General features: G+C 39.6%; 1 protein-coding gene across 1 annotated transcript in view; it reads left to right on the top strand.

Moving 5' to 3' along the window:
* Nucleotides 1–6,832, top strand: part of LOC124606170 (sodium channel protein Nach-like) — a 105,699-nt gene extending 98,867 nt beyond the window's left edge. Inside the window, exon 9 of the mRNA XM_047138137.1 lies at nt 6,639–6,832. Coding sequence (XP_046994093.1) covers nt 6,639–6,823 — 185 coding nt within the window. The 3' untranslated portion in view covers nt 6,824–6,832. The remainder of the gene's footprint in view (nt 1–6,638) is intronic.
* The last annotated feature ends 3,648 nt before the right edge of the window (nt 6,833–10,480 follow it).

The following is a 10,480-nucleotide window of genomic DNA, read 5'->3' on the forward strand; positions in this document are numbered from 1 at the left end:
CAAACTATGTGCACAGATTGGCACATAGCTCTGTTTTTCGTCAAGTTTCCTTTCTAATTCCGACACCCTCGTAATCACTTGGCAAGTGGTTGTCGAAAGCGTTTACACTTCCCTCTTTTTCTCTTCGCAGGTATTAGCCTGCTTCGTCACTTTGGTATCTACTTCGGATACTAAATCCTTTAAAGTTTCCACCTTCTGCTGATCCTCTTTTCTCACTAATTGAATTTGTTCCGTCACCTTATTCTCGATGATCGGAGCAACTGCGTCTCCTACACTTTTCTCGATTCTGCTAATTTCGGAATCAAAACGAGTATTTATGCTCGCAATTTCCGCCTTAACGCCTATCATTTCCTGTTTAAGATTACCGATTTCGGTATTAATCACGACAATATCGTCTTTGATTTTATCAACTTTTGTGTTAACAACTTCAACATTGTTGTTAACAACATTAATAGCTTTGTTCTGATTGTCTAGCATTCGTTCAATTTTTTCAGACTGAGCTACTTGCTTGGCAGCCTGAGCTTCTTGCTTGGCAGCCTGAGCTTCTTGCTTGGCAGCCTGAGCTTCTTGCTTGGCAGCCTGATCATCTGGCTTATCAGACAGAGCTTTAATTTCTGCCGATTGACTCCTGATTTCGTTAATCAAAACATTCAATAAATCAGTTAAATTCCCGGAAACTACCGGTTTTACTCCCGCAGCGGCTTCCTCTTTAATTGTCCCCCCGTATTCGTCATCAAGGGATTCAGATTTGATTTTCACTTCCGATTCCGAAACAATTTCTAAAGTTTGGAATTCCATTTCTGCTCTTTGTTGCGTTTCGGCGGTCGCGTCTTTCATGCTAGCCGCCTGCCCCTGAACAATGGGTATCGCGGTGCGCGTTTCCCACTGTTCGACCGATTGTTCCGTATCCAAGTCTACCAAATTTTGGCAATTGTTGCCTTCACTCATTTTAATAATTTTCAATATAAATGCAAAATCTCAACTCTAATTAGGATTCCTCACACTAATATTCTCGCTGAGTATCGACCATTTCGTAACCAGTACTTTGTTACGAGATTTGCACAATGCAAAATTCGTGTCCAGAACAACCACAAATTTGAAGATTGTCCTGTCACCAGGTCGCCACGTGTAACCTCCCCCTCACTTATCGACCTTAATGACAGTGAAAAATTAAACCGCGTGTACCTAATGGAAATTTGGGAAAAGCAATCGTCACCGAAGTTAATCTGTCGGTAAAGAGGGAGGAAAGGGTTACATCTAAATGAAAGGAAAAATGCAAATGAAACTGGTGGAAATTAATTTTGAAAAGGGGTAAAGTTAATAAAGAAAGTAAATGTGCAGCAGTTATGTTAACAATTAACTAGCGGTAATTAGATATTTGAGATTTGGGGGAAATCACGGTCGCCAGTCCTAAGGACAATTACTATAGTAACTGAAAAAGAAAGGATATTACACATATAATTAGCACTAGAAGCGTGGCAACTGAAGGTTGACACGTGTAGTGTGAAAACTGAAAGTTTGTCAGAAGTAATAAATTTCGCTACACTCTAACTTAATTTAGCAGAAGAATTAATAAAACCAGAAAACTGAAAGTCAATTTAGTGACTGAAATTAATAAGAAGCTTTCTTTCTTAAGCACATCGAAATCCAGTAAAATACGGTTAGTCTTGGACTACCTCAACAATCATTTCAAAAGCAACTTGAATCTACGCAATTTAGAAATAATAGATTTTACTTTGAACTTGAATTAAATGATTCTGAACAATTAACAATGGTAAAATTTAGTATGTACCAAGCTGAGCTGCAGTCACAGGTAAGCTAAAATACGGTAACAAAACTCGCATTCTTAATTTGTGCTTGTGTAATCTAAATATTGTAGCCAGCTATGAATACTTAAAGTGAACTTTGAAATTAAAGCCGTGAAATTGAATGATGCTGGCGTTTGAATTTCAACGACACTCGGGTTCATTCCGGAAAAGAAAGGGACCCTGCTTGGTAATGCAATTGGGACAATGAGCAACAAAAGTTCATGCTAAGTTGCTGTAATTTTGCGAGGCAAATGGAACAGTTTGAAAAGCTGAGGTCTGCCATACAGTTCTGAAACTTTACGTGCTTTTAGTCTTCCTTGTTGGTTGATTGAAGGTTTGAAGTCGTCGATCGAGGAGGTGGCGACAGTCACTCATTGTCGGCCGTCGCTGTTGCAGAAGCTGGATGTTGGCGCGCCTTCTTCTCGACACGGTCACCAGACGAAACGGGCTCTTGATGTGCGCCAGCTAATGCTTCCCGTCCGCGACACCATGTCAGAAACTATCATCGCAAGTCGAGCGCAATTACATGCTGCCAAACCCCGAAAGCGCGGCAACTCGCGGGAGCTTCACACAACACACCTGCTCCACTGCACTACTACAGCCAGACTCTCCCTCTGCCCGCGCTCCACGTGGCAGAGTTAACACTACCAAAGATCCTACACACTTTGATTCTTCACACGACCCATCAATGTAATCGTTCGATAGCAGTTTTCCCTAGGCAAGACCCAGCGTAAAATACAAATAATATTTACGAAACGAACCAATTATACATCGACATAAGTGCATAAATATATATATATACAAACAGTAAAACAATTACAATATATAAAGAGACAGAAATCTCATATCTTGAGGTAACAAAACAAGGAAAAAAAATAATAGTACAATAGATGGAAATAGGAGGATACGCATTTCCGGCGTTACAACCAGATATATCATATATAATTATTTATATACCATATGTATTTAAAAATATTTATCTTGTGTCTGACCTAACGTTTAATAGAGCATTGTTTAAATATCAGAGTAAATTGGTCAAGAACTTATCGAGATTCTTGCTAACAACATTTCCCCTTGATATATTGCAGATATATTTATATACCATTTATATTTAAAAAACAAATAGCTTGGGTCCATTCGAACCTTTGTTAGGGCATAGTGTAGATATTAAAAATAAATCAGTGATATATATATATATATATATATATATATATATATATATATATATATATAAATTGACTGTCAGTGTATATATATAAAATTCATATTTTTACATAATATTGTTATAAATGTTTGGAAGGACATAGGATACTTGACATATATTGTCAAACATTTATAACAGTATTATGTAAAAACATGAAGTAAATCGGACAACAACTTTTCGAAATCATTGTAAAAAAACGTTAAACAACATCTTAACTTTATATAGTGGTATAGATAAGATAATAACCTTTCCCTTGCGGCTTCCCCACGTTCGACACATATGTTGCACACTTTTCCTCCCATCCCATATCTCTGTGCACCTTTCCTTCCCTCCTCTCTGTCTATGCATGAAATGTGAAGCGTTTATTTATTCCAATCTATATATCTAAATGAAAATATGTGAACAGTCTTAGCAGTGCCATATCTAGCAAATGTCGTTCCCATTGAGACTACAGCATAGAAATTGCGAAGGGAGAGAACAGAACATCTGTCAGCACATCATCCACAACATGGAAAGTAGTTTGGAATGTACATAGTTGACTTTAATATTTACGCTGATCAGCCAAAACATTGTCAACACCGACCTTCTATCGATATAAACCTGTCCAGGCGTTGGCAGCGTCACCTGGCGAGAGACGACTGACAGTCAGACACACGCCTGGCGCATGTAATGCCAGTGGGCATGCTGTCCATGTGTAGAGTGGGGAAGGCACATGGCTATCTGAGTTTGACCAAGGGTACATTGTGTTGGCTGAAGGCTCAGCATGAGCATTTTGGAAACTGCACGACTTGTGGGCTGTCCAAAGAGTGCTGTGTTGAGTTACTTCGACACGTGATGAAACCAATATGTGACTTTGTCCAGACATTGTGGGGTTGGGACAGATGCCGGACATTGTAGGCGGGCCACACAGGTACAACAGAACAGTCAGCAAACTGTGGCGGAACTAACATCAGACTGCAGTGCTCGACAGGAAACCGGGGCACGTTTACGCCTAGGGCACGTTTTCGCAGAGCACTTTTCTCGGGAACCATTCTTGCTAGAGCGCTACCGATAATGGAAGATTAATACTGCCGTCTACTGGGAGTTCTCACAAACTTCAGGCACTATAACTGAGTGGACGACTTAGATCACAGAGCATAATATTTGAGTTTTTACGCAAAAATGCAATGGGTCACGTTTACGCAGTTCTCTTGGGGCAAGTTTACGTACTTTTGTTAGAGCACGTTTACGGGATATTCTGCATTCACATCCTAACTAATAGCTCAGTCAAGGTAACTATAAGACAACAGTAGTTGGAAACCCAATCTAAAAAAACTGAAGACACGGGAGAATTAAAAGTAGAAATTGCTAAAAAAAAAGCAGAAAGAATTAATTCTATGAGATCATGGTCTGATAAAGGCAAGAAATTGCTAAAAGCAAGAACAAGGAAAAATGTCGATAGGCCTGCTTGTGATGTCATAATTAGTGTTCCGCCCAAAGGCAGGTTTCCACATGGTAACTTTCCATGCTCTTCTTTCTTCTGCCATTCTGTTCAGATCCGCGTAATTCCCGTTTTCCCGTATGTCGTCTGTCATCGTGTATCTCCTCTTTCCTGTCATGTCCTTTTTCCTCTCACTCTCCTCTCACAAACCATTCGTTTTAAAGCGTCTGTTAGCCAGTAGTCCCGATCAACGAATGTCCTACCCAGTTCTCCTTCCTTTCTCTTATACCATGTAGTAGCCTAATGAAGAGGGTGGAAACCACGTTAGATTTACTACGTGGAACGACGATTTAACCAACCGAAAGAAACAAGAGTGGGTCCAGTCCCTTAGATGCAAAGATGGACTCAAGAAATTTGTACCACAGGAAAATCTTGTTTTGTATGTGCACAAATTGCAACTCTGACAGTGATGAATAGGCCTTTGATTAACATTCAAACTTCTCTGCAGGCCGTATTATGCTAACAGGTGGAAGTTCACCACAAAATTTTGTTACTGCCAGTGAAATTGTTGTGTTTAGCATGTTACTTGGTATAACGAAATCTGTAATTTTGTTTACTACTATAATAACATTTTTTGAAAAGTTTAATAATGTTTTTTGTTTACTCATTTTTGAGCTCTATGATATGCGTAAAAGTGCCCATATAGGTGCGTAAACTGCCCCATACCAGAGGCACATTTACGCTCTCGACGTGAGGCTATATAAATCTCTTTTGCCCTCTTAAAGGTAATGTTCAGTCAGAAGTATATATAACAATTTATACTTTAATAACCATGTTATAAGACTAAACAATTTTAATCACGATAAAAATCTAACCAAAAGATTTAAAAAATTCCGAAAAGAAATATGCGAAAATGCGTCCCAGTCTCCCCTACTCTGTTCAAAAGTTCTTAGAGTGGAAATAACGTGGACATTGTTCAGTTTTCCAGAAAATTCATTTGCCCCACGGTAACAGTTTGAATTTTTTTCTTGCATGGCGATCACTGAATGTTTCATAGTAACTACAATTTTTTAATGTTTTGATATTCTGTAGCTGAGTGGGCCGGCCGAAGTGGCCGTACGGTTAAAGGCGCTGCAGTCTGGAACCGCAAGACCGCTACGGTCGCAGGTTCGAATCCTGCCTCGGGCATGGATGTTTGTGATGTCCTTAGGTTAGTTAGGTTTAACTAGTTCTAAGTTCTAGGGGACTAATGACCTCAGCAGTTGAGTCCCATAGTGCTCAGAGCCATTTGAACCATTTTAGCTGAGTGGTCAGTGGGTCTGTCTACAATGCTGAGAACCTTGGTTCAGTCTCTGGTACTGCCAGCGATATTTCCTGGTCAGTAAGACTGGAACGAGGTGTACTGAGCCTCATGATGTCGATTGAGGAGCTACTTGAATGGTAAGGAGCCGATTCCAAGGCCTGGAAAGCCGACAACGACCGCGAGATCGGAGTGCTGAACTCATTCCTCTCCCCTCCATACTGTATCCGATGTCGCCATAAGGTACGTAGAGGGTGACACAGCGGCAGCCGGGATTACCCGACCCTCTTGGCTTGATCGCGATGTTTAGGTTATTTACGATATTCTAACAAACGTAAAAAACCAGGCTTTCGTGTATGCTATTTGGATTACTTAGAATAAACAAGGAAAATATATACGTATATTTTATTCGAAAGCCAGAAAGTGGACAAGGCTCACGTTTTTACCCAAGCGTCCAATTGTTCACAGTCGTAGAATCGTAGATCATGATCGTATCTGGACTACAAATCCAGAGGTGTGGGGTTCAAGTCCTTGTAGGTTCTGGGATTTTTCTTGTCACATATCACTTTTATCCCCTCTGGCAATGATATGAGAATTTGAAAAATGCCGCATTGCGCGATAGTTCGAAGTTGACACTAAATTGTAGAGACCCTTATAGCGAAGATATACCACTTTCAAATCAACCTTCGGGCTGATCACCGCTGTTCTTAAAGCGTACAACCTGTGTAACACGTGTATATCACTTGATTTATATGCGATCAGTTCTTCACACAATTTATTTTTTATTAATATTTGCTAGTGTATTATGACCATAATCCGTTTTTGTAACATGTCACACATTTGTACATATTTAACTTGCTTTCGGTATCACTGAATCACTTAAGAGACTTCGTCTTTTGTCCACAGTGTCTTTAGGTGGTACAACAGCCTTGTTCCTGGGTTGCAGTTTACTTAGCGCCGTGGAACTGGTCTACTTGTTGACTCTTCGTCTCATTTTCTTGCGCGTTCAGACTGATGTCTCTCCGGAAAAAAGGAAAAGGAAGAAGAGGAGGCTAAAATGGCTCGAAAACATTACCAAGGAAATATTGTGAGCTGAACCTAGTAAATCTGGTCATGCAGTGACGAATAATGATGCACCTTTCCGAGCTTGTAACATTTTAAATGTATAGACTAGTGTTTTATTTGCTCTTTGTTGTTCGAGGCAACTAATCGTAAGTGCTGTGGTATTGCAGCTGCTGATCTAAATAATCGTAGATTTAACTCTATTTAGTATATTACAATGAAACCGAAACAGTTCTTTGCGTATGAATTTATGAATTCCTCTGGTTACACCTTGTACTCTTCAAATACGTAGCCTCACTGACATTTCGGCAGAATCTGGGGTAAAGATATACCCCGAAACCAGCTTTACGAAAATCTGTTTTTTACAGTAACTGGAATTTGTTAATTTTTAATGACACAAATCACTAGGAATATTTGCTCTACATCTCGGCCATTACCAGCGCTACAAGCACAATCTACACGACATATTTGGCGTGGAACGCGCCACTGCACAGTCCTTAGCCGCGCGGGATTAGCCGAGCGATCTTATGCGCTGCAGTCATGGACTGTGCGGCTGGTCCCGGCGGAGGTTCAAGTCCTCCCTCGGACATAGGTGTGTGTGTTTGTCCTTAGGATAATTTAGGTTAAGTAGTGTGTAAACTTAGAGACTGATGACCTTAGCAGTTAAGTCCCATAAGATTTCAAACACAAGATGCGCTAGTGACTATTTCCGGCATTCCTAAGAGGAATTTCCTCACGTATCGGGCATCCAGCTACTATTTCAACGCGTTTCGCCCAAAAAAGGTTATGGTTCTTGTGAAAATTCGTCAAAACCTATGAACTAACCATTATTGTTCTCCTGGTCTTATTTTATTTAGTAATGAAAACAGTGACAACAAATTTTTATTGAACAGCAATATCAGTAGAGAATAAAATGTCTTTTCCTCAAAGCGATCACATCATAATAGTTTATTATATTGGTGATTTTATATTTACGTTCTAGCTTTCTGACAGCAACTTCGGCAGCCTAGGCATATGTCACACATATTTCACAAGTGCCTCTATGTTTAACACCATAGAGGACGTTATATTTAGCAGTGTGACATTACCTTCAGCGCTGAAACGCGCTGCCAAAATTACTGGACCGCTGCAGTGTCCGTTCTCACGAACTGCTTCACGCATTGAACAACAAAAATAAGAGACAGAGTGCGTTTCATCCCTCTAAAGTGTTCCAAGTCTAGTAAATACAGAAAAGAAGCACCAACAGTTCGTTTCCAACATCTTTGCATGTCACTCATTCTCGTACCCGCCCCCATCCCTAGGGACAGTATGGATGTCTTACTGACACAGTACTTTTGTACATAGAATGGGCCATATTTGTATATACCAAATTTAGTTGAAATTACTCCAGGCGTTCTTGTGTTGTACTTTAATGTGACACCTTTTCACCCCCATCATCACCCATAGGGGTGCTAGGGTTGTCTTACAGTCACAGTAATTTCTTCCAGATACTAAGTGATACATATGTCAAGATTTGAAGAAATTGCTTAAAATATATATCGCTGTGTTTGCACTCCGAGCCCCACCCCTATAGGTGAAAATTGATCAAGACTGTCATCAATGAGCTTTGTATCCCTGAAAACTAAGAAATCGATAATAACATCAGTTGTTATGGAATCTTTTTATGTGCCATGGCTTGTCGCCTCCAGCGCCAGGGGTGCTTTGGTATATTACCCCACTACTCCAGTAGTTTTATACAAGTAAAGAGACATTTACAAATAAAATTTCGTCGAAATTGTTTCAGACGTTCCTGAATTATGGTTAATCGTCAGCCCCCCCCCCACCTGTTCACTCACACGCCTGCGGGATGTAGGTGGCTCTTACCCCCATAACGCTTCTTTCCAAACTGCGATGAACCAAGTTTGGTTGAAATCAGGCTAGTGCTTTAGAAGGAGATGTGAATCGTATATACATGCAATGATTTTTATAAATGTGTGTATTTTTGTTCTAATGAGCCTCTAAATCTATCTACGATACTTTGGGATGGAAGATATTCCCTGACTCAGAACTACTAAAAGAAAAAAACAGTATCTGTGGCGTTAGGAGTATTCATGTGCGTCTAACGTAAAGAACTAAAGATAGTTCGTTAACTCGATATAATATTTTCACAGCTTACGCATGGAACATCTTTTGTAGGAACGAAACAAAGCGGTAATTAAGAATTATAATTTCTCGTTTTACAAAACCGAATTTGATAGTGCAGTGATGAAGACACTAGACTTATAGTTTGAATAATGGACATTCATATCCCTGTTCTGCCATCCAGATGTAGGTTTTCGATGGATGTCCTAAATCCCTTAAGGTAAATGCCAGGGCGGATCCTTTGACAGATTGTGGGCGATTTCTTTTCTTATCGTTCTCTAATGTGATCCTGTGCTACGTCTCCGATGACTGAGTCGTTTGCGTGACGCGAAACCACAATCGCCTTTTATTTTTCTTCATTTTTCATCTTGGCCATTCACATAAAGTGTAGGAAACAACATGCACTGAGCCTAACATGCGATTCTTTTCCATTCGTGGATTTTTATGACACTATCAAATTTATAGTTTGAAATCTGCAAATGATAATATGTTTTTAAAATGAAGCATGCTATTAATTATATGTAAACAATTTTCAAAACTTAAATGTCGTTTGAAGATAGGATTATGTTGCACTAACAATCTCTCAAAACAGATAATGGTTCTGCAATAAATTAACCTTAGTAATGACCAGTTGCTGGATTTATCTCCTGAACTTAAATGCCTGTTTCATATATCTGTTAAGACTACATATCTGATAAGACTGCACTGTACCCGTCGCAACACTGGACCAAGGAATTTTCCAATTCTTAGCTTGGTTATACTGAAATAAAATGTGTAGTTACAACATAAAAATGCCTTATGAGCAAAGATTTCTGTATTATTGAAAGGTATATCAAAATACGACTGTAAAATCGAAAAAAAAAACAATGTTTTTTGTTAGGATTTATTGATCTGTTATTGTAAAACAATGATAAAAATAAGAAATTAGAAATAAATTATGCTCATTTCTCTATTTACACGACAACCATGAATCCTCATTGTCCAGAATTGCTATGTCCAACAAAAACAATACCAATCGCCGTCATATAGGTTTATTTCTAGGCAACCAGTTTCGACGTTACGTTACGTCATCTTCAGGCGTTTCTAAGGAGGAGAGAGGAGGCGTAGGGGTATGTGTCGAGCCTGAGAGCCATGATTCTGTCTTGTGTGTGTGTGCGTGTGTGTGTGTGTGTGTGTGTGTGTGTGTGTGTGTGTACGTGTGGGTATGTGTTTCATATATAAGTAATTTCAGTGAACTAGAGAATACGATTTTCTGCTTATATTTTAGAGATACCCGTGGTCTAGGTGTACCGTCTTTGAGTAGTAATCAAAAAGCTTTCTCGGCACCATGTTTGAAACCCACAACCGCTTAAAATTTGATTAATAATCAGCACTGGCGGTCGAAGACTTTCGGCATAAGTAGTCACCCTGTTTCTCCAAGTGGCCTTGTCAAAGAGGGCCGAGGAGTGGACAGAGGTTCAGGGCACTCTCTTGTCCTTGGGGTAGGAAACCCCTACAGCCGGAAAAACCAGCTTTGATCAATAGCATGAGGATACAGAAGGCAATGGAAATTATTGCATTAGAGA

This window comes from Schistocerca americana, chromosome 3, assembly GCF_021461395.2.
Source record: "Schistocerca americana isolate TAMUIC-IGC-003095 chromosome 3, iqSchAmer2.1, whole genome shotgun sequence".
Taxonomy (NCBI): Eukaryota; Metazoa; Arthropoda; class Insecta; order Orthoptera; family Acrididae; genus Schistocerca; species Schistocerca americana.